This window comes from the organism of the source record quoted next, unplaced genomic scaffold (assembly GCF_019419815.1).
Source record: "Pyrus x bretschneideri cultivar Hongxiangsu unplaced genomic scaffold, Pyrus_bretschneideri_v1 Contig49, whole genome shotgun sequence".
Lineage (NCBI taxonomy): Eukaryota > Viridiplantae > Streptophyta > Magnoliopsida > Rosales > Rosaceae > Pyrus > Pyrus x bretschneideri.
Window position 1 is genome coordinate 2,595,514 of NW_025999786.1, and position 25,328 is coordinate 2,620,841.

The window sequence follows — 25,328 nt, forward strand, 5'->3', positions numbered from 1 at the left end:
CCATTTAATTTATGAATATTCATAAGTGAACAGTTTTGATTAGGATATTATATGGTTAAGATACATTATTCGAGAATGGTGGAATATGTGCATTTTCTCATGTGGGGAACAGAAGTATTATCCTTATATATAATTGGATAAAACTTTCATCCCCATGTGGGGATGAATATATTCTCTCATTTGCGAATAATGTATCTTAACCGAATAAAATTAACTATCGGAACCATTCAATTTATTAATCTTCTTTCGAAGAGCAATCCTACAAAAACTCATTTGAATTGGAAATCATTGAATCATCCAAATGTATCAAATAAATAGACATTTCATTATGAATATATTACTTGGTACCTACATCGTCGTTTTATTTTATATATTTGAATGACTTAGAAGTCAGGTCAGTCAAACGTATCAAATAAATAGACGGTTCAAATAAGGAATGCAAGTAATATCCACTCAATTTATTGCCAAGTCTTTTCACTCGTTGATTCTAGTCTACTTTGACGTTGACTCAGAAGTCAGGTCAGTCAAGCGTCGCGTACATTGACATTGTTATAAACTTGTAACTTAGAAACTTTAGCAAAAATTGAACAAATTAATCGTCTTATCAAAATCCCTAGGTTTTTCCATGCAAGGTGACATGATCCCTTCTACGTTCTCTCCTTTCTTCTTATTGCATTGCCCAGTACTACCACATATGCCATCAACGATCCCTACACAAACTGAGTTTGAAGTTTTTGCTGAACTTACAACACATAAAAGATCTGTTTTTGTAACACATTTAGATTCTTGGGTTCAAATTTTGGAAAAATAATCATTGATACATGAAAAAAATGTCGGAAAAAAATGTTGAAAAGAAGATGAGTTGTTCATATTATTTGATTTGATAAAGTTTGGTAATACTCACTGGTCCACTTTGATGCTAGAGAGTGGTTGGCCATCTGGCTTGAACAACAGAACATAAGCGCTTCTGTGTAAATACAATACCAAAACAAAAAATGAACAAAAACTCTTTGAAAATTAACATCTCTTATTCCATACAATATATACAGTATATATAAGTAAATTGCTTACGGGTCTGACTTCAATATAACCCCACTCCTCTTCATCCATCTAGAATCCCAGCAGCTACTACTATTGTAGTTCCTGCAGCTGCTACTGCTATATTGAAATTGACTACCTTATATAGTTGATTTCACATTCTTACACACATGACAAACCAAAAAACATCCAAAACATATCAATAATCTAAAAAAAGGCCAATTTAATACATTTTCTCAATCAGGTGGTAAGCACTGATAACAGAAAAAATGAACAACCACTGTGAAAAATACACCCGAAGAGTTAGTGAAATTAGATATAGAACATGCAATCATTTATAAAACACTGTAAATCTGCAATTAACAAAACAAACAGCAAAAATTCATAAAATCAAACATGCAACAATATAAATCTACTAAGCAGAAGTTAAAATAACATTAATGAATTTGACCTACTATTTTACTGTATTCGATTTTTGGAATTTTGAGTGAATGAATGGCAAAAGAACATATAACAAAATAACAGAAGCGTACCCCATTAGAGGAAGCCTGCCCAGCCAACCGGCCAGAAACATCAGCAAAGGTACAGAGCCCCGTTGCACTGAAGAATCAGAAGACCAAATCACTATATGAGCAACCCATATGAGAGGTAGAGAGAAGCGGAAAAACAAAAGGAAAAAGTGATTAGAGAATGCAATGAAAACGAAAGAAAAAGCATTAAGGCCTCTTAATAGAATAGTTCTCGATGATCAACACGTGGAAGACAGAGGCTGAAAAATCAGAGCAAAACCAAAAAATAAAACAATCAGCCTCTGAACAGAACCCCCCACAATGATCAACACGTGGAAGACAGAGGCCCAAAAAGCAGAGTATAACCAAAAATTAAAACAATCAGAGGCCAAGCAATGGAACCGGATTCTCTCCTGAGCTCCGTGGGAATTCTCCTTAGCAGTCCATTTAGATTGTTGAAATTTTATCCAAAGGCTCCAAATAGGAGGCTTCTTTAAAAGTTATAATAATTATAGCCGTTAAATCAAGTTTGAATGGTCCAGATAGACTGCTCATGACTATCCTCATCCTGAGCTCAGGAAAGGATTCAATTCCGCCTAAGCAACAACATTTGTGGGACAGAGAGAGAAAAAATAATAATTAAAAAATTAATGGCGGGACAAACAAATTATTTAAAATATGGGAGTTAAATCAGGTCAAATGGTTTGTGGCACAGCAATCACTAAAAAATTATAAAACACCAAGAGAAAAGCACAGAAACAGAGAGGAAGAAAATGGAAGAGCCTTCGAGCACCTTCCTCACCAAAAACGACGCACACGGTGAAAACACGTGCAAAAAACCCCAAAACGCATGTGGCATGGGTAAAATCGCCAATTCATGTATCATCTTGAAGAAGCCAAAAAATTGTGCATTCCACCAGGTTTTAGTATATAGATAATTTTTTAGCTATAGGGAAAGCCCGTTTCTCAAGCTTCATGGTATTTATACGATGACAGAAGAAATCAACGGTGGAGATTGAGTAGTATGAATAAATGGATAGTGGGTACATTGCATGCATGTATGATGGGTTGAATGTAGTTGCAGCCCATGTGTGATGTTGGAACACTGGTTTCGGTTTGTCACTTTGGGGCAAAGGGAATCATGAGGACCCGTGGAGTGTGATGGGATTGGGCTGTTTGGTGGACCTTTATGTCATGGTTTACGGATGAGGATTCTCTACAAATCCTTACATTCCAACCGTTCATCGTACATCATGCGATCAGTTTTCGTTAGGTACTATTTATGTTTAATTTTAAATAAAAAATTCAAAATATTTTTTGACCGCAAAATATACGATGAACAGTTAAACCTATAAAAATCACTAGAATCTCCAAAATTGAATCGGATTGGATCCAAATCCGTGATTCACATGGTTGGATGTGGACCCAATACAACAGCTTTGAGTCATGTGTGGGACCCTTCAGTATATAACCTAAGGTTAAGGTATTTATTATTTGTCCGCTTGTCTGGAGATAACTTATATCACACGGAGAAGATCCTCATTCAATCGATGTTGGTGACTAGGCGTTGTGGTCAGTAATATATATAAATTTTCCCACGATATTCATATATTTTGAGAATGGAATGCAGTTGTTAACAAATTAGCAAATCTAGTGCTTCTCTCGTTTTCACTTGTTTGGCATGCCGCTCCTCTTGTAAGGATTCTTCCTCTTCTACACTTAGATTTCTTGAGCATGTCAGCCTGCAGATTTGTCTCTACTTCTTGATTTGTGATTTTCTTTTTTACCTAATCTTTTTTAATTTTTCTTTTCGTTTTGCAGCTTGTCTTGCAGGTTCTTACCTTTTAGGTTTATAGAGGGGTTTGGGCTTATGTCCACCCAATCTTTTTCTTGTATTTTCTTTTTCAAGAGATGTAAGGTCTATGTCCCCCATTTTTTTTTCTTGTATTTTCTTTTCCAAAATGGGTAAGGTGTGTATCCCCTGCCCTCTTTTCTTGTATTTTCTTTTTTTTTGCTTTATAAGGGGTAAGATTTATGTCCTCCTGACTAGGTGTAATTTTTTTTTTTCATATCAATAAATTTCACTTGTACTGTCGAGGTTTTCCAAAAAATAAAAAAAATAATATTATTAGATCGTAATGCTGATGATAGCTCGTTCCATGTAAAATTTTCTCACTTGTTTGAAAATAGAATAGAATCTCGAGCATGCCATGCATATATGCATGCATGTCGATTATAAAATTTGTACAATCAAAATATATTATTTGTAAAGCATAATGAGCTCATTCCAAGGAATGCAAATATTATCCACTCATTTTGTGCAAGTATTATCCACTCGTTGATTCTAATTTGCTTCCACGTTGACTCACGAGTCAGGTCAGTCAAGCGTCGTGTGCACTGACATTGTTATGAACTTGTAACTTGGATATTTTAGCAAAACTTGAACAAATTAATCGTCTTATCAAAACCCCGTGGTTTTTCCATGCAACGTGACATGATCCCTTTCTACTTTCTCTCCTTACTTCTTATTGCATTGCCCGGTACTAGCTTGAATTCTTCAAACGGTCCCATAAACACCCGCGGCGCCTCTTCAAATGCCACCTGCAACAGATACGACCGCAACTGCTATAGATCGTCGTCAGGTAATCAGCCTCCGCCGTCGCCGCCTCCTCCGCAGTCGCAGTCGCAGTCGCCGAAATCGCGGTCGCCGCCTCCTCCGGAATCGCAGTCGCCGCCTCCTCCGCAGTCGCAGTCACCTCCACCGCCGCCTCCTCTGCATTCGCAGTCGCCGGAATCGCTGTCTCTGCCCCCTCAGCAATCGCAGTCGCCGTCTCCTCTGCAGTCGCAGTCACCTCCACCGATATCTTTGCCGCCTATGCCTCAGTCACCACCGCCACCGTTATCTTTGCCGCCTAAGCCTTCGCCCCCGCTGTCACCTTCGCCGCCTCCTTCGCTGCCAAGCTTGCTGACAAACAGATCTGGTAAATGATGATATCCTTCAAGCTTTCTACAATTCTTGTGACTGATAAAAATTGGTACCCTCGTATATAATTTCATATGCCACAAATCACCGTGTTGAGTTTCATATCACGACGTAATAATATGAATCGTTCATTTTTATATTCTCCTTTAAAGATGATTCTTATAGCAAATAATCAAAATAAAAATCGATTAGCTCTTTGATTATTGTTAGGTAGGCCCAGAGATATATTTATTATAATTTTGTATTCATACAGGAAGCAGCAAACCCTCATCGATGATAATCATCGTTGGTATTCTTGGTTCAGTTGCTTTCTGTTCGTTAGTTGTGGTTGTGGCCGGATGCTTCTTTCGCAAGAGACTTCGAACAGTCAAAGAGAGATACCACTCCAAACGACAAAAGAAAAAAGGTAATTACTTAATAAAAAGATTTGAAAAGTATTTATATATTACTTCAATTTCTTAATAAATTTTTTATTTAAGACATCTAATCTTTTGAGTCAATGTTTGTAGTTGGTAATGATATGAAGAAAACTGTCGAGTCATTGCAATTTAGATTGGGAACTATTGAAACTGCCACGAACAAGTTTTCAGATGATAACAAATTAGGTGAAGGAGGATTTGGTGCCGTTTTCAAGGTATGAAAATGTTTATTTGCATGAGATCCTTCACTCCACAAAATTATGGAGGCATTCCTACGCGAAAATAGTTCCTGATCATCGCTATGTGAAAAAACATTCATGCAAAAATCAACAAAAAAACATGTGAACTTTTACGCATCGAACTGTATAAAACTAAATGGTCAAAATATATATATTATGAACTGTCTATCTATTTACTATAATTGATTGACTAAATGACCTTAATTAGTTTGAATTACATATTATACTACATAATTAATAGTATTTACAACGCTTACTGCTTAGTTCACATTACATATTGTAGGGCACACTTGGTAATGGACATGAAATAGCAGTAAAACGGCTATCGAAAAGCTCCACACAAGGTGTACAAGAATTTCAGAATGAGGTGGTATTGGTAGCCAAACTTCAACACAGAAACCTGGTGAGGCTTCTGGGATTTTGCTTGGAAGGAGAAGAAACCTTACTTGTCTATGAATATGTACCCAACAAAAGTCTTGACAAATTTCTATTTGGTTAGTGAATATCATTTGACCAAATATTTTCCTTTGTTAATTACAATATATATGTGGTGTGTGTGTGATTGGCTGTAAATTTTATCATGTCCTTGATAAATGTTACCCATGCAGAACCCAAGCAACGAGAACAGTTGGATTGGTCGAGACGTTGCATGATAATAGGAGGAATTGCTCGAGGAATTTTGTATCTTCATGAAGATTCTAGGCTTAGAGTTATACATCGTGATTTAAAAGCCAGCAACATCTTGTTAGATGGTGAAATGAATCCAAAAATATCAGATTTTGGGATGGCTAAAATGTTTGGAGTTGATGGTCAAACTCAAGGAAATACCGAAAGAGTCGTCGGAACTCTGTAAGTTTCAATTTATATAACCTTTGATCCTATTTAAGTTTCAACTTATATATCTTCACATATAAAATAGGAGGATCTTACGGTACCTCATTAAAAAAGGGTAAATCGCCAAAATGATCCCTGAGCTTTGCATAACTCATCACTTTGGTCCCTGAGATTCTAAATCGATAAAAGTGGTCCCTGAGATTGTCCACCATCCATCATTTTGGTCATTTTGTTAAAAACTCCGTTAAGTGTCCTGGAGCTCTTGGCCGGAAGTTTGACAAATTTTCAAAGTTTCGTAACTCATTCGTTTATTAACCAAATTGACCCATAATAAATCAAAATGAAGATAGGAAAGTTTAGAATAAGATTATACCTATTTCAAAGCCCAATGGTTGCTAGAGATTTCCAGAAAATAGCCTCAAAGTTGACTGGTTCGATTGAAAACTTGAAAACTCGTCAGAAACTGGGTAAACTTTAAACGTTCATAACTTCTGCAGTACTCAACGAAATCAAGTGATTCAAAAATGAAATTCATACTTCTCAACGAGATGAAGAGAATGGTACCTTTTTTGACTGCTAACTCGCGGTGGTTTGGCCAGAAAACGGCTCGAAAGTGTCTGTTTTGGTCTCAAGTTAGCCATTTTCGAGCTGTTTTCCGGCCAAACCATGGCGACTTAGCCGTAAAAAAAGGTACCATTCTTTTTGTCGAGTCGAGAAGTATGATTTTCGTTTTTAAATCACTTGATTTCGTTGTGTACTGAAGAAGTTATGAACGTTTAAATTTCACCTAGTTTCCGGCGAGTTTTCAAGTTTTCACTCAGACCAATCAAATTTGAGGCTATTTTCCAGCCATCTCTGGCAACCATTGGGCTTCGAAATAGGTATAATCTTATTCTAAACTTTCCTATCTTCATTTTGATATATTATGGGTCAAATTTGGTTAAGAAACAATTGAGTTACGAAGCTTTGAAAATTGCCCAAACTTTCGGCCAAGAGCTCCGGGACACTTAACGGAGTTTTTAACGGAATGACCAAAATGATGGATGGTGGACAATCTCAAGGACCACTTTATCGATTTGTAATCTTAGAGACCAAAGTGATGAGTTATGCAAATCTCAAGGACCATTTTGGCGATTTACACTATTAAAAAATAAAGGTACCAGTACCCTTTAATATAATAATATTTTAAATTATTTTAGACCATTGATTAAGTTCAACAAATGATCTTAGTGTTAGATACAGTTTTGAATAAAAATTTAAGGATTATCTTAGACTATTGATTAAGTTCAAAAAAATTTCTTAATCATAAACGTTAAGAATTATCTTAGACCATAGATTTAAGTTTAATGAATTACCTTATACCATTGCTTAATTTTATTTTTGTACAAATGTGTAAATTACCAACGGTTAGATTACCAAGGTTGTCAGTTACTGTGTGGAAATTAGATTACACTATCAATGTAGTATATTACAAGAGGTGTGCTATCCACGCATCTCATTTTACTTCTCACACATCTCTTGATAATTTATGTTCGTTGATATTTTTCAATTCATCCGATCTGACGGCCGAAAATTAAAAAGGTATGTGAGAAGTAAAATATGGTGTGTAGATATCACATCCTATTACAATTGTGTTGAACGTTATTGAATTACAATATTAACATTAAAATTAAAGAGTACTTGTATCTTATTGTTTTAATAAAGTACCATAGACTAACCCTAAAATATATTTGTTTTTTCTAACTACAAAGTCTCAACGCATTAATTTTGTACATGCAAGTGGTTATATGGCTCCAGAGTATGCAATAGAAGGAATATATTCAGTAAAATCAGACGTCTTTAGCTTTGGTATACTCCTGCTTGAGATCATCACGGGAAGAAAGAACTTTTTAGGCTTTAACTGCCGTTTTCCTACACTTCTAGCACACGTAAGCATTTAATAACTTGGTATAAGAATTATTTATATATACATCATTATTCCCAAATTATTATTTGGCTAAGCTATCAAAGATTAGAGTAGTATACCATTTTATAATTACATCCTTAAAAATTATTGTTTTACAGGCTTGGCAATCATGGAATGAAGGAAAAGGGTTGGATTTGATAGATCCAATACTGTCGAAAGATTCATGCAGGCTAGATCAAGTTTTGAGATACATCCACATTGGACTATTGTGTGTTCAAGAGGATGCAAACAGTAGGCCGACCATGTCATCAGTTGTTTTAATGTTGAAAACTGAAACTATTAGTCTTCCCAAACCTGAGCGACCGGCATTTTTTACAGGAAGATATGCAAATATGCAGGATCAACTAGCTGCTAAGAGTTGCACCATCAATGGTTTAACAATTTCTGATGATCTTCCCCGTTAGGGATAAATTATAAATTATATGCTTGTATATACAGCCTATGTCTCGCATTCAACCCCTATATACATACTTCTTGTTCAAGTGACATTTTTTGTGAAACTGAGAATGAATTACGAAGTTAGACAATTAAACTGTTGAACCTTTTTATATTATTTATTGTTAGAGTAAAGTAACAAAATGTCTAAATTTGTAATGTTTTAGACTAGTGCATGTCTTCGTTTGTAATTATTTTAGTTTAAGTTTGTCCTTCGTGTTCTTGATTACAGAATATCAAGCATTTCAAAGACTTCAACTCAAGTAAGTATGTCATAGATATGCATCTTGACCCAATGTTGGGAGAATTCGCAGCGCACATACATAAGATTTCTAATGGTAATACTAGAATTAGTAGTTGGAAGGGATATACATTTTTGCATATACTTTGAGATCTCTTACGTCAAGAATCATCCAAAAAAACATTCGGATATTAGGTAACAAGACAAAATCATTCGACGGTTAGACATGAAAAATCACTATTTAACGGTCGTTGTAGCTACGTTTTTGTTGAAAATTTTACAAATATTTAAACTAATGGATACAACAAAAGCTTACATTCTACTTAATGGAAGTATAAACTCTAAGAGTTTTGAAATCCATTCTTTTGACGGGACAAACATTTTATGAAACTAGTTTTCACGATCCAACTGTCAAACACGTTTGCATATACTTCAAGATCTTGTAGGCCAAAAGTTACCCAAAAAAAAAAAACATCCGGAGGTTAGGTAACGGGACGAAATCATTCGACAGTTAGATATGAAAAATCACGATTTTAACAGTCATTTTAGCTCCGATTTTGTTGGCCTATCCCACAAAATTTATATTATTTTTAATTTTTAGTTTCTTAGAGTTAGCTCAATATCTTTTTCGTTGGGTCAAGTTTATTACATTATTTATTTTTTTTGCTGGCCGACGAGATACTCATGTCTGGCAATAAGATTTCGTCGAGTCAATTCATGCAACGGGTTTTGGCCGACTAATCCTTCCTGACGAACCTACGTCGGCTAAAGGCTATGACGACAAAATCAACTTTGGGCCGACAAAATATTTTCGTCATGCGAGGTTTTTTATTTAGTGATTCCCCTTGACAGAACGAACATTCTACAAAACTAGTTTCGATGATCCAACTATCAAACATGTCTGCGTATACTTCAAGATCTCTAACACTAAAAATCACCACAAAAAAAATATTTGGAGATAGGTAAAGGGACGAAATCATTTGAAGGTTAGAAATGAAAAATGAAGATTTAACAGTAATTTGTTCTCCAATTTTGTTGATTTTTACAAATACAATCCTCAACCCTAGAAGAATATGATGAAAAAAGCCTACATTCTACTTAATGGAAGTATAGGCTAAACTCTAAATGTCTTGGAATCCCTTATTTTGATGGGACACACATTCTACGAAACAAGTTTCGACGATCCAACCATCAAACATGTTTGCATATACTTTGAGATCTTCTAGGCCAAAAATTACCCAAAAAAAACATTCAGAGGTTATGTAACGGGATGAAATCATTTGATGGTTAGAATAAAATATCACGATTTAACAGTCGTTTTAGCTCTGATTTGTCGGCCCGTCATGCAAAATTTATATTTTATTTTTGGTTTGTTAGAGTTTGTCCGACGAGATGCTCTTGTCAGGCATGAAGATTTCGTCAGGTCAATTCGGTCAACTCACGTTTGCTCGACGAGTATATTAGTTAGACTAACTCTATTTTGCCTGATGGACTTGTATTTTCGTCGTTTTAGGCTTCCTGCAACAGGTTTTGCCCGACTAATCTTTCCTGACAAACTTCCATTGGCTAAAGACTACGACGACAAAATCAGCTTTGAGCCGACAAAAAATTTTCATCTGGCGAGGTTTTTTGTTGTAGTGATTCCCCTTGCCTAATTCTATTAGTTCAATTGACGGAAATAAGAAATATGACTAAAATTGAGAACAAACATAAATCTATAATGATTTTCCCTTGCGATTTAATTCTTTGCCATGTCAAATTAGATGGATCTATTATTACAAAACGTATTACAATTCAAATGGCCGCACCCTAAGGCCGCCACCAACATAATATCACCGTAGTCCTAGTGCAATTTTGCATTGAGAGAAACAACCCTTTTTTTCAAGTTTTTTCATCTTTGATCTTAATTTGCTGGGGATTTCCCATCTGACTACCAAATAATAACCATGACAGACGAAATCAACCGTAACAACCAAGAAACAAGTAAGCTAGTGACTACAAGAAAGGCTTGTGTTATGAATTCCGGATTCATCCATCATACGAACATCAGTGACAAACTATTCTTGATCCACTTGAGGTTGTTTCTTAGACTTGTTTTAACCTTACCTTCCATAGTAAACACGTTGTATGAGGCGACTCTCTTCTTCCTCTGGAGTTCTGGATCCGTTGATGTTGCAAAACCGCTTCCTTTCTGGGTTGGCCCGTTGAAGTTGTACGAGTTCGACCGCTCCCGGAAGTCGAACTCGCTGGAGTGAGCTGCGCTGTATTCAGGGAATGACTTGCTCTTCTCCATGTCAAAAGCGCCTAGCTATAGGGAAATAGAACCTAATTTTTTAGCTATAGGGAAAGCCCCATTCTCAAGCTTCCTGGTATTTATACCATGAGAGAAGAAATCAACGGTGGAGATTGAGTGGTATGAATAAATGGATAGTGGGTGCATTGCATTCATGCATGTATGATGGGTTGAGTGTGGTTGCCGCTTGTGTGTAGTGTTGGAAGGCTGCTTTCGGCTTGTCACATTGGGGGAAAGGGAATCATGAGGGCCAGTGGAGTGGGATGTTGTTGGGCTGTTGGGTGGGCCTTTTTTGCCATGATATATGTGTGGGGCCCTTCAGTACATATCCTAGGGTTAAGGTTTTACCAACAGGATCCTCTCTGGATCATTTTTGTGAAGATTTTAGGAATTCGTGAATCGTATCCGTTCATCGTATATTGTGCGGTCAATTTTTATCAGGTATTGATTGTGTTCAATTTTAAATAAAAAAATTTAAATATGACCACACCATGTACGATGAACGAACACAATTCACGGATTCTTGGAATCCTCACAAAGAGAATCCGGATTCAAGATTTTTATTATTTGTTTGTCTAGAGATAACTTACATCAAACGGATTTACAATTATATAGTGTTTCGGTCAATAATATAATATAATATACAAAAAAATTTACACGTGATATTGTATTATTGAATTGTAACGTTGATGATAACTCGTTACACGGAAATTTCTTAGTTGTTTGGGAAAGAAAAGAACCCCGAGCGTGCTTTGCATGTCTTAATCCGTAATCAGCGTGTTATGGAGATTTTGAGTCATCCGGCCGGCTTGCTAATTAAACATTTTTAAAAGTGGTGGAGTCATATCCTAATTTATACTTAATCGATATTGGTGACTTGGTGCTGTGTGGGCCTTGCTGCATTATAAAATGGTCGGCATGCATGGATTTGGATTCGTTCTGAATTTTAGTATCCGGAGTTTAGGAATCAAGCGATATGAGCCATACATTATGTGGAAAAAAAAAATTAAAATCGTTAATTTGTGTGAGGTCAGTCAGTAAAATGAGTTAATGAAAATAATTGGATTTAATTTGTGCGGCCCAAATTGCTTAATCCCTAAGCTCTGAACACTATGATCTGAAGCAAATCCAATTCCGGCATGCATTATCTTGATCACTTAAAAATACCCACCAGAACTAGATATGCTTTAATAATTTGATTAGTGCCTTCTCCACTCTGTTTGCAAGTGTATATCTATATTCTTCTAAGAGTAAGAACTAATGAAGTTAACGTAGTGTAATTGTTGGTTTCTGTAGTTCCACTGATTTCAAATATAAACCCAGCCATTTACTAATGAACTTAAAATATTAAGAAGCTTTGCAAAGCAACTTTTGTTATTTTTTTATTTTATTTTATTTTTTTACAAAGCATTTTCTTGTAACTTGCCGTATTATAAGATGGAAAACCTATCTAAGTATTTGTCCACGTGTCATACTATTCATTATTAATTGTGAAATTTCTTTAATGTACGTATATACGTACATAGTTTGACCCAGTTATTTGTCGACATGAAAGTGGTATTCCTCTTTACTTGTAAGTGAAAGGTTTTAGGTTTGATTCTCGCTAAAGGAAAATTTAAACCACATTATTGCTAGCTCGTTGAGAGGTTAAGTGTACCTCCTCTCCTTAATGTAGATAATATCGATTGTTAAAAAAAAAAAACTTTAAAATTAATAGTATTCAGAACTTAAATGTGAATTTGGGTCAATACTTTGTAGAGAAAAATGGTCAATCTTATCGACATACATACTGATATAAGCCGCACAACATTCTATCGTAGTTTTATACTTTCTTTTAAGCTTTATGCCCTATTGTCAAACTATGTACGTACATGCATACGTACGTATGTATGTGCTCTACGATTATTTTGTGGTACCATTCATGGGAAGCGGAAAAGTATGTTCGATTTGTGTCTCAGTGGACTCGGATCCCGGAATATCCTAGCAGAGATGAAAGGTCCTTGTCTTCAGCTTGGGTCCTTCATTTGTATGTAGCCTGTTGGAAGACTATAAATAAATTCGAAAGGACTGTGTACTTTTTATGAGGAAGTTTGAATCTCAACACGCTCCTACAAATACGAACAACTGCTCTAACCCTCTGCGCACGTCTAGAACCTTGTAAGTCGTCGGGTTGGCTACGGTATGTCGAGTTGCCCCTCGGTTTTCGCCTCCCAAGACCTAGAGCTGAAAGTGATAGCTCTAAAGACCTAACTAGAATATTTTATCTGTGGAAAAGCTTGTGTTTCTTGTGTTTTCTCTCTTCTCCAAAGCCTCCTTATATAGTGGTTGGGAAGAGTATGCAAAGGCTAAAAAGCCCATGAAAATTCCAAGTATATTCTAATATGAATATCTCTTGATTTTCATCTAATTATCACATAGATAATTAGGAGGTTAATATCCTCATGTGGGTGGAATATCCTTTGATATTTATTTATCCCATATAAGATAAATCCTACATTTTCCACTCACCCACATAGGGTGTGGCATAGTCTCAATCAACACACTTAGTTCACATCCATTCTAGTCTATCTCCTCATACAGGAAATGGGACGTGCGACCTCGTGAGAAAGAACGTACATAACCAGGAGCACTGCCATTATGCTATCACTAAATTAACAATAGTGCATCACTCGGAAGTTCATCGCTTTATGCCCCAGACTCTTTGTCACACAACAGACTTGACATATTTTATCCCTCGTTATGAAATAAAAAACAATTTCATGTCTCACAAGTATCATGTATCCATGTCTTATGTTTGATAACAAATGTCAAAAGACTGTCGCAGAGCAAATGAATCACATGACATTGTGTTATCTTCGAACTGTCTTCCATAAGCTCTCATGTCAGTCTAATTTGATTTAACTGCTTACCTAAACACGCCTCTTGGGACAATAGCTAACTTGACTGTCTTAGATAAACGTGCTAAAGTAGCGATCATTAAACCTTATCTTTCTAACATGGACCTTAGTTCAAAGGGCATAAGGGTGGAATCATATAGAATCCTTGTGGATCACATAATGATTGAAGCAGGGATCAATTCATCACTCCCACTATTAGTCGGTTATAGCACCTATAATATGATTTGTATGCTATGGTGTATCCTCATTTCAATGAGCGTGTCACATGTCCATTGGACATACACCATACGGATCTTAGTCTAGTTGCTACACAAGGGCCTAACCTGAGTCTTATAGCCTAGTCACCTTTTCGGCACCCACCTAGATACTCATATCCAGCTTTACAAGCTTCAGTATGAAACAAATCTCATGTTCGACATCTATTAAGTCTCATCTTAGACATTTCTAAGGCAACGTTTACCTTGTGCATATTGGTATGTTCTACATACACGTGTCTGATCTTGCAGTCCAATGCGTTAAGGACACAAATGTCTTATCCTACTCTCTATCTTAGCACCAGGGTGAATCGTTCGTGTAAAAACCGATACATCACATCACATAACCTTTCAAATTTTCACAATATCTTATAAAGATATGTTTATTTGCTCTAGTACCCAACTTTCCAAACTTATGTGATTGATTATGAACAAATCCAACACAACCCCAAGGACGCAAATTACCCAGATTGGGTTTTACACCATTCCAAAGTTCATATGGGGTTGAGGGAACTGTCTTTGAAGGCACACGGTTAAGTATATATGTTGCAGTCAATAATGCATCACCCTAAAAAGATATGGGGAGATTTTCCTGCACCATCATAGACATGACCATGTCTAATAAAGTTCTGTTTCTCCTTTTAGCAACATCATTTTGTTGTGGTGTGTAAGGAACAAAAGGTTGGCTGTGTATCCTCTTACTTTCACAAAAAACCTTGAATTGGTCAGACAAATACTCACGTCCACGATTAGTGCGAAGAGCTTTTACAGTCTTCCCTTTTGATTCTCAACCTTAGCTACGAAGCATTTGAAACAATCTAAAGCTTCATAGCGATGAGCGATCAAGTACACATAACCATATCGCGTGTAATTGTCAATTAAAGTCAGAAAATAATAGGCGCCATGACGGGCTTTCACACTCATTGGTCCACAGATGTCAGAGTAGATTAACTCTAACGGTTGAGTAGCTCGAACAGCCTTTCCAAAAGGCTTTCTAACTACTTTTCCAGCTAAACAAGGCTCACAGATAAGCATATTAACATTAGTGAGTGACCCCAACAGGCCTTCTCTAACTAACCTTGTCATTTTATCCTGCCCTATATGCCCTAGTCTAGCATGCCATGTTTCAGAATTAACATGTTTAACAACAGTTACTAATGAAGTAGAAGAACAAGAATCAATATCCAAGCAGACAAAATCGTTCTTTATTGAACCATATCCTATTTCAACTTAATCCAAATAGATTACAAGTCTAGACGGGGCTTAAGTAAAACAATATCCTTCATATAAAAATGCAGTAATTGAAAGTAAATTAAATTGCATTCGAGGGGCGTGCAAGACAGTAAAAGTAGTTAACACCCAATGCTTAGTTAAAGTCGACTATGAACCAACTCCTAAAGCTTCTGTACGACTTCCTTCACCCACGTACACCTAGTGGGACTTTTCTGGAAAGCCTTGATAAATTTTCGAACCCGCTTTTATCTCGCGTCACATGCTTGGTTGCACCTGTGTCTACAATCTAATTGTCGGACGTGTGAGCAACATGTATTTGCGAACATACACAAACAATGATAGATTTAGGTTAGGGATTACCTTTCTATTTGGCTCAGTGCAATTACGAGCGAAGTGTCATTTCTTTTTACAGTTAAAGCACGTTGACTTGGATTCATTTTTCTTGCCATGTTTACCTCTGTGGGCCTTGATCTTTTTAGAATTAGGAGTAAGCTTTGCATCCTTTTTCTCAGACTTGGTCTTACCCTTTCCTTTGAACTGGTTACCCTTTTTGGACCCACCTTGCGTCAAAAAGGCAATACTCTAGGTCACCACTCGGCGCTCACCTTCCAGTTCAACATGACGCGAGATGCCATGAAAGTTCTTAATTTAATCATTGTGTGTCATGATCTATTTAAGGGTATCCCATGAGTCTGGGAAGAACCTAATCATAGCTTGGACTTGCTGTTCATCGGTGAGGATACTCCTAGCAGCTTTCAAATCTTGTATCATGCTGGACATTTTCCAAAGATGTTTAGATACAGAGTGTTTAGGATCCATCCTGTAAACCTCAAACTTCAACACTAGACTTCTTAGCCTAGTAGTTGAGGTTCCACCAAAAGCAAATTTTAGCTGGTCCCACATCTTCTTAGCGGTCGATTACCCTTCATACTCACCAATAAGAACATCACGCATGTTGATTAACATAGTAAATCGCTTACTTTGATCTTTCTTGAACCAAGATTCATGAAACCTTACTTTAGCGATATGCTGAGCAGTAGTGGTCCCATCTCTCAAGATCAGGCTCATCCACCGAAGCCTCCAAAGGCTCCAAGAGCTCTTGTTCGTTGAGAAGATATTGGATCTTTTATGCCAAATATCATTGTTGGTTCCAACCAGCTTTTCTCCTTTGGTCAAATCAGCAACAACATTTTTGGCAACCACTTTTTTCTACAAGGGTGAAATAATTTTGACATTATTAATTGCACATCTTACATTTATTTATTTCAAAAACTCATTAGAAAATTTTTTTACTTTTTCTCCTACGTTGAAATTGAAAAATCCGCTAAGTCACTCGTAATTACCATTTGATTATAAGAGTCAAGATCATATTTTCTAATTATTTTCGAAATAAATCTAATTTAAACATTATTATGTTTTAAGCTTATCCATTTTTCATGCAACATCCAATTGAGTGCACAACGATTAGGGTTTTTAGACAACGGGCTCAACATGTGGGCCTCCGTGAGTGCGGCTAGGTTAAATCCGGGAGGGCTGGCAGCGCGAAGGTTTTAAAAACCGAACCTCTTTGACACCCAAAGTGTCTCATTAAAGATTTTTCCTAGACACCACATCAAATAAGAGGTGACCATTGGTGAACCCTAGTCTAATTTCATTATTTTTTTTATTAATTAGGTTTTTTTTTTTTTTAAATATTCTCCTAAAGAACATTCCTTTCTAATTTAAATGCTCAATCAACATGAGCAAATTTGATCGACATTATCTCTTTTTGATTTTCCTAAAATCTTGGCATGTGTTGAATAATTTTTAAAGGTTAATTATGAACGTTTCCTTAAATTTTAGTAAATTAAACACGTCTCTAATACCAAACCTAAATATACACTTATGTAGGTCAGTGAACCACAATGATTCACTCGCCAACCATGTTCCAAAAACACGGCCCACGCGCGGCCCAAAGTGGCGGTGCAAAAGTAATATTTTTTAATAATTAATTAATATTGCGCAAACCCACTCGCCGTGGGTGGCGTGTGACACACACGTGCTGCCTTCTGGCGGTCCGATGTCGTTCTTTTGACCTTCATTGGATTGAACTCCTTGAGATGAATCTAACGGTGTAGTTAACATCCACGAAAGCCTAGGGATGTACTCGTACTTGCTTAGGCCGAGAGTGGAAGAGATGAACCATTGCTCATCATCTTCTTCCAAAAAATCTGGAATTTTCAGATTTTTCACTCATGCGAGGCCTGTTTACAGAGACCGTAACTTAGCGAATATGCATCCATTTTATGCATATTTTATGTCATTAGAAAGATCAAATTACCATCTACAATTAAGTCTTCTTCGTTGAAATAAAAAAACAACTCTAACCTCATCAAAAAAGGATCGCAAAAACCTTGAAAAAATTCGTTTTCATACTATTACGAAACTAGGGTTTCAATTATCTCTCCAACCACTTGGTTTTTCTTTACGAAATTTTAAACATAGTCTCATATGAATGTAAAGAACATAATCCAAGTGTTAAAACCCAAAAAAAAAAAAAACATGGCAAAAACAAAAATTTTAAAGACAAGCATTCATGGCATATTCATATATATATCTCATGCAAGGAGTGTGTGAGTGGCTCTGATACCACTGTTGGAAGACTATAAATAAATTCGAAAGGACATGTGTACCTTTTATGTGAAAGCTTGTAAAGCTGGATATGAGTATCTAGGTGGGCGCCAAGAAGGCGACTAGGGTAGAAGACTCAGGTTAGGCGTTTATGTAGCAACTAGACTAATATTTGCATGGTGTATGTCCAATGGACATGTGACACACTCATTGAAATGAGGATACACCATAGCATACAAATCAGACTATATGTGCTATAACCGACTGATAATGGGAGTGATGAATTGATCCCCACTTAAGTCTATGTTAGAAAGATGAGGTTTAATGATCGCTACTTTAGCATGTTTATCTAAGACGGTCAAGTTAGCTATTGTCCCAAGAGGCATGTCTAGGCAAGCAGTTAAATCAAATTAGACTGACATGAGAGCTTAAGGAAGATAGTTCAAAGAAAACACCATGTCATGTGATTCATTAGTTGCACAGCGTCTTTTGATATTTGTTATCAAACATAAGGCATGGATACATGATACTTGTGAGACATGACATTGTTTTCTATTACATAACAAGGGATAAAGAATGTCAAGTCTGGTGTGTGACAAACAGTCTTGGGCGTAAAGCGATGAACTTCCAAGTTATGCACTGTTGTTAGTTTAGTGATAGCTTAATGGTAGTGCTCTTGGTTATATATGTTCTTTCTCGCGAGGTCACGCATCCCATTTCCTGTATGAGGAGATAGACTAGAATGGATGTGAACTAGGTGTATTGATTGAGACTATGCCACACCCTATGTGGGTGAGTGGGAGATGTAGGATTTATCTTATGGGATAAATAAATATCAAAGGATATTCCACCCACATGAGGATATTAACCTCCTAATTATCTACGTGATAATTAGATGAAAATCAAGAGATGTTCATATTAGAATATACTTGGGATTTTCATGGGCTTTTCAGTCTTTGTACATTCTTCCCAAGAAACGCAAGCTTTTCCACAATTCACATATTCTAGTTAGGTCTTTAGAGCTATCACTTTCAGCTCTAGGTTAGTCTCATATGAATGTAAAGAACATAACCCAAGCGTTAAAACCCCAAAAAAATAAGCATGGTAAAAACGAAAATTTTAACTGGGATCCATTCGTGGGAAGCGGAAAAGTATGCTAGATTTGTGTCTCAGTGGACTCGGATCCCGGAATATCCCAGCAGAGATGAAAGGTCCTTGTCTTCAGCTTGGGTCCTCCATTGGCATGTAGCCATGCAAATACAAAGCAAGAGCAATGCGCATATATATGCACTAGTTGAAGTGACTAATATTGCGTTTGTTCTTTGCTTCTTTGCCAAAAAAAAGAAGCAAATGAATTATTTTGAATACGTTAAAGAGATCATGTATGGCGATATGCTAATTGCTAAACAAAAATATATTATCATTGATTTGATGTAATTAGGCCTGGCAAACGAATCGTGTCTGTCGTGTTCGTATAACACCTGTTATCTTAACGGGTCGTGTCGTGTCACACTCGCCCGTTAAGAATTTTTTTTCTTAAATTTGCACATACCACACATTGCTATATGAATATTACTTCAAAACATTAAAACACATTTGTCATTTAACAACTACATCTACACTCGAAAATAAGAGTATAATAAAAAAAAAATAAGACATACACTACTAATCTATTACAAATATTGAATGTGCAAGGATATGCAAAATGAAAGAGTTTTTGTTTTCAACGTGTGTAGAATGCGTATCCCATCAAAACAATACATTCACTAACACTTAAGAGTTTATTCATACTTTCATTAAGTATAACATAAGATTTTGTGGTATCCACTAGTGTAAATATTTTAAATTGAAGATTGAATTCAATCATTGTATTCATATAGGGTCAAAGAGTGTAGCTGTAAAAAATCATCCAAATCGGAGTTAAAATAACCGTTAAATTGTGATTTTTTTTATAACCGTCGAAAAGTTTTTTCCCGTTACTTGATCTCAGAATGTTTTTTTTTTTTTGCAATTTTTGGCGTAACGATCTCGAAGTATATACAAACATGTTTGACGGTTGGATCATTTAAACTAGTTTCGTAGAATGCGTATCTCATCAAGTTCAAATCAATGGTGTGTGTGTGTGTGCATATATATATATATATATATATATATATATTAAGTAGATTTAAATCTATTTATTTTGTACATATAATTGACCGGTACACGGAGTAATATATCATGTGTCATTATAAAAATAGTGAGATATGTGTGATAAAAAGTTAATAACTTAAAAAAAATAAAATTTCTCACCACTTCCATTATAAAAACGGTGTACTATTTGTGTTCCCATTACAATGAAAAATTTCTCAAGAAAAAAAAGGGAGAGAGAGGTAAATGACGTACACATGTCAGGAATACAACTGTCGGATCTTATCCTAACAATAACAAGTACATACTTGTAAGACCACAGTGGAAAACCCACCCTACTAGTAGCAACCAAAATTGAAAATACCACTAGGTTCCATCTTTCCCTCTCTTTTTTGTTTCCTTTTTAGCTTTTCTTATAATTTTCATTTTTTCCTCCCCTTTTCTTCGAAGGGCGGCATGATGCATATTAATTATTATAGTTTTTAGGGGTATAAAATTTAATTTAAAATTTAATATATATATATATATATATATTATAGTTAATATTTTGGGGGTATAATTATTATAGTATATATAATTATTATAATTATTATAGTTAATTTAATGTATATATATATATATTTATTATAGTTTTTAGGGGTATAAAATTGTTAAATTAATATATATATATATATATATAATTATTATACTATTTTTGTAGGGTTATAAAATTATTAAATTAATATTCTGCTTATCGTGTATCGTGTTACCCACATGTATACCTGAACCAACCCGTTATCTTAACAAGTGCTTATCGGGCTACCCGATAACGACTCAATTCGTAATCGTATCGACCTGAATACCTGTTAATTTTGTGTCGTATCGTGTCAGGAATTACTAGGCCTAGATGTAATGGGTGAAATTTTGTATGTTGTATGCTACATAAGTGATAGACAGAACATTGTCAAAGTTGTTCGATGTATACGTGAGTAGTGGAAGAACCGATGGAGAAGACCTTGATAACGAACAACACATAAGCTTTAGAAATTTTCGTTTAAAACCTTAATGTTATACCTAACCGGTAATGTAGCTCTTGCAGTTGGAGAGATTTTTCAGTGTATTAGGAATACAGTTTGGTATATTAAGTGTTATGATACAATTGGTTGAAAATTTGAAAAAAATAAAAAAATTTCAACAAATGTATTACGACACTTAATCCTGGCACACTAAAACATTTCTCTTGCAGTTGGATCCCATTTATACTCTACATTGGACAAATCAGATAATCATGGTCTCAATAATGACACTACTTTGTTTGCAGTTGGATCCCATTTATACTCTACATGGTCTCAATAATGACACTACTTTGTTTGCAGTGCTGTATCAAACACACCTACATTGGACAAATCACATAATCATTTAGACCATAGTGTTTCTCTGCGATTGTATTCTTTGTACTAAAGATAGAGGAAACATATTTGTGAAAAGAAAGATGTATAAAGTAAGGTGGAGGGAGAGAGAGGGAGATATGAAGAAGAATATATAAAACAAAAATTTGGAAATATATTTAGTTTTGAGTTTTCATTTAGTGTTCTTAGAGATAATTAGATATAAGTCTAAAAATAGAGTCAACTATTAAGTTTAATTTGAGACATTTTTCTTACCAGTTTAGATCCACTGACTTTTATTCCAACTAAGCAAACTTTCTTTTTCGTGATGATGGGTCATTCTATTCAAATATTAAATATGCACTGGAGGTTTACCAACCTTCAAGTTTAATGGGTTAACGGGTTGAGTTGGATCTAAAATGCCAACTATACCTTCAACCCAGATTCACTAAAATTATAAACCTACACCAAAAGTCCACGACCCTATTATAAACCTTCATTGGAGGTCTGCCACCTTCAAACCAGGTTCACTAAAATTATAAACCAGATGGATAGGCTCACTAAATTAAGAGATTGAGATCGACGAACATGGATTTTCACATTTGCAGCAGCATGAAATATTCAAATTATTTTCCAAATTAAGCCAAGCGTTATCAAATAGGAGTAAATTAAATATGAGTGGATATAGGGATTAAAAGAATGTTAAGCATATTGGGTCAATGACATATTAAAGTAGGATACTGCTGGTCACATACCCATTTATTTTTAGGAAAATTAATGAAAAGTCTAAAAAAATTTATCTTTTAATGAAAAATCCTTTTTAAAGGTATAATAAATAGTACCAGGGAAATGTATAAATGTGATTTTTCGTTAAAAGTGAACAGTATCGAGAGTGTTTTGTTAGACCTCTCTTTATTTTTTGGCGTGTTTTTTACAAACTATATAGGAGAGAGGCAGGCCGCCCTAGGTTCGCGAACGAAGGTGTAAATGCTCTTAAAATGGAGTCACATGCCTCTTAGCAGTATTTTTTTTATTTTTTAATTTTTATTTTTTATTTTTACTAGGGGGTGTTTGATAAACACTTCGTTTTTTTATTAAAAAAATGATAGTAGTTACAAAACACATTTTAATTTTTTTTACAAAGAAAATCTTAAGCTATACAACGAGATATAGTTATAATACTAGAAATTTGTACCCGCGCGTTGCTGCGGATTGAAAATTGTATGAAAGATTGTATTGCAAAGTTAATTTCCTTCCTTTAACTTGCTTGAAGTAATGGACATCAAAATCTGAATCAAAATGAAGGGAAATTCTTTTGTAAAACAACCCAGAAAATATACCATCTTTAGAATCAATTCAAGTATATTAGCAACACATTTGCACTTAATAGAGGAAACTAAACGGAAGCAAACCGCAATTCTTCTAACTTTGTTCTTTGGCCTAAAGAGAGTTTGTGGGCAACAACCCCCAAGAACCCTTTCTTTATTTTGTAAAAAAAGAGCAAAATTTGAATCAAATGACATTTCAAATTCCAGTATATGATAACCAAAATAATACGAAGCAACTTCATCAAATTAATAAACCATGAATTCTGAATCAACATTAATCAGTAAGCTAAACTCACATGTCAAAATTAAAATTATAAGAATACTTATATCGTCAAAATTCAGAGCTGCACGTACGGTTGCAGTTATTAAATGATAAACTAATGAACTACATTGTATAATAAGAAAGACAACTGAACTTGTGCAAATGTGAAAAAACTATATAGAAATTAGAGAGAATGACCTATTGGAAAATGGCAAAAAGAGTGGTTACAATAGATTATTAGCAACAAACCTAATGGAAAATGTGACAGCCCGTCCCGGAAATGTTAAAAACGTACGTGTGAAAAGACAATTTTGCCCCTAGCGTGATTTTCGTTGTGTGGTTGTTTGAGTTGGTGTGGCTGGCTGTGGACCACACACACACTCCCATAATCTCCCTCACCCTTTTCCCCCTATCCCTGCACCAGTCCCGAGTTCCCTTTCCCTTCCCATTTTTCTTACAACGTACGAACACACACACAAACCCATCAAACCTTCACAGATCGAAGAAACAAAATACATATCCATGCTCGTGAGGCTCGTAGGAGTCCAACCATACCCATTTCAGGTAGGGTTACCTTCGTTTTCACGTCGAACTCGTGATGTCCGATTTGAGGTACTGTTCATGCACACGTGATTTCTCATGTTTTAGGGAATTTCAAGCTTGTAGGAAGCTTGGTGAGGTCCCTAGGAGGCTCGGGGTGGTTCGTTTGAAGGTTTTGGACGTCGGGATAGTGAGTTTTGAGGTTGACCTGAATTGGAGGAGTTTTCCAGGTGACATTTCGTGGACTTTAGCACTTGAAAGTGGTATGATTTTGTTCCTCGTGTTGTAAGCTTCAATTTGGTACCAATTTTGTGAAATTTGGTTGAAAAACGAAGAAGATATCGCGATTTGAAATTTTCCCGATTTTCCGGCGCCGGCGACGGCGCCGGAGGCTCGCCGGAGAAGACGACGGAATTTTCCGTCAAATCTGACAGAATATTCCTGACGGCGTCAACTGACGCCGTCAGCGTGCCAGGCACGTGCCTGCGCGTGGGGGCGCGTGCGGCGGTGGAAAATTTTTCTAAAAATATGGGGGTGTTCCTGAGGTTGAGTAGATCACGTTGGTGTATTCATGCACCCCATTTGAGCAATGTATGAGATGTTATTTCTAAAGTTTGATTATGTGCTTTAAAATTAACGTTTTTATAGTTGTTTCGCATATAGGTGAGACCTATCTCGGGGACGAGCATGGTCACTCGAGGCAAGGGGGTTACGACCCTTCTACTTACCAGTGAGTGGGCTTTTGGTTTTCTGTATATACCTATATACTTATATGTTTCCCAGAAAATGAAATAAAAATGTTTTTACATTATTATGCCATGGTTATTGGTTGCCATTCGTTTGTGCATTATTGGTTATATATATATATACATGTGTATTGGTGCCGTGGACGCACAGGTAAGTGTCAGGTGAGTATAATTTATATTTACGTTCAGTAGTGATTCTAGAGACTTAGAGAGCTCGTAACCTGCACCCCGGTGTTAGTGCTCCCGCCCAGAGTCGGGCACAGTCCTTCACGTGATGTTCATCTCCCGCACCACACGCTCATCTTAGATCCAAGTTAGGTGCACATGCTTGTCGTACAGACCACTTTAGGTGGTTCCTACTCGTGTGCAGGTATAGTTAGTGAGATGGAGATTCGAGTTCTAGATTCAGCCGTACAGGTCACGTTAGGTGACTCCGGCTGACAGTTTACATGGTATTGATTTGATGTTTCCTGGGCACTTGCATATTACTTAGATACATATTGCATGGCACGTCTTTCGAGCATGATTTATATTTATATATTTTATTTTCTGGGAAGTATACAGGTTTTACGGCGAGGGGTTAGAACTTGTTTATTAAATTGGTTTTCGAAAAGCTTTGTTTTTGCCCACTCACGCTTTTGTTTTGCGCCCCTCCAGGTTCTAGTTGGCTAGCACGTTTGGTGGCTTCCCTGAGGATTTTCCCGGCATATCTGACAGACCACCACCAGCGTAGGACCACCTTCGAGTGTGCTTTTGTGTTGTCATTCCCCTTTGGACTGCATTAGGCTTTATGCTCTGAACTTAGTGTCGCACTTACGCTTGCACTTGTTTTTATTACTTGGTGTAAAGCTAGTTTTTATTTATTCGTACCATTTATATTACTATTTTATTAGCTTCCGCACTGTGCACATGGTTACGTCACTTTCACGTGACCGCCAGCATGCCCTGATCTCGATCGGGGTGTGTCAGAAAAAATTTCAAGTTACATAGAGAATTAACATGTA

At 36.1% G+C, this 25,328-nt stretch overlaps 1 protein-coding gene and 1 long non-coding RNA gene across 3 annotated transcripts; one reads left to right on the forward strand and one right to left on the reverse strand.

Annotated features, from left to right (window-relative positions):
• Window positions 1-424: 424 nt before the first annotated feature.
• Window positions 425-1,373, reverse strand: LOC125470129. Its single transcript, XR_007252364.1, has 3 exons — window positions 1,072-1,373; window positions 905-967; window positions 425-719 (listed from the first exon to the last, which is right to left on the reverse strand). It is a non-coding gene; the product is annotated as an uncharacterized LOC125470129 (long non-coding RNA).
• Window positions 1,374-3,865: 2,492 nt separating this feature from the next.
• Window positions 3,866-8,635, forward strand: LOC103937971 (cysteine-rich receptor-like protein kinase 44). Of its 2 annotated transcripts, XM_048568796.1 has the most exons (7): window positions 3,867-4,528; window positions 4,784-4,936; window positions 5,040-5,164; window positions 5,472-5,682; window positions 5,797-6,037; window positions 7,803-7,950; window positions 8,087-8,635. In XM_048568796.1, the coding sequence occupies exons 1-7, from the start codon at window positions 4,030-4,032 to the stop codon at window positions 8,390-8,392; spliced, it is 1,683 nt and encodes a 560-aa protein (XP_048424753.1). In that variant the 5' UTR covers window positions 3,867-4,029; the 3' UTR covers window positions 8,393-8,635. The 2 variants fall into 2 exon arrangements, with proteins under 2 accessions (XP_048424754.1, XP_048424753.1); XM_048568797.1 differs by lacking the exon at window positions 7,803-7,950 and having other exon boundaries at window positions 3,866-4,528; window positions 8,087-8,267.
• Window positions 8,636-25,328: the final 16,693 nt, after the last annotated feature.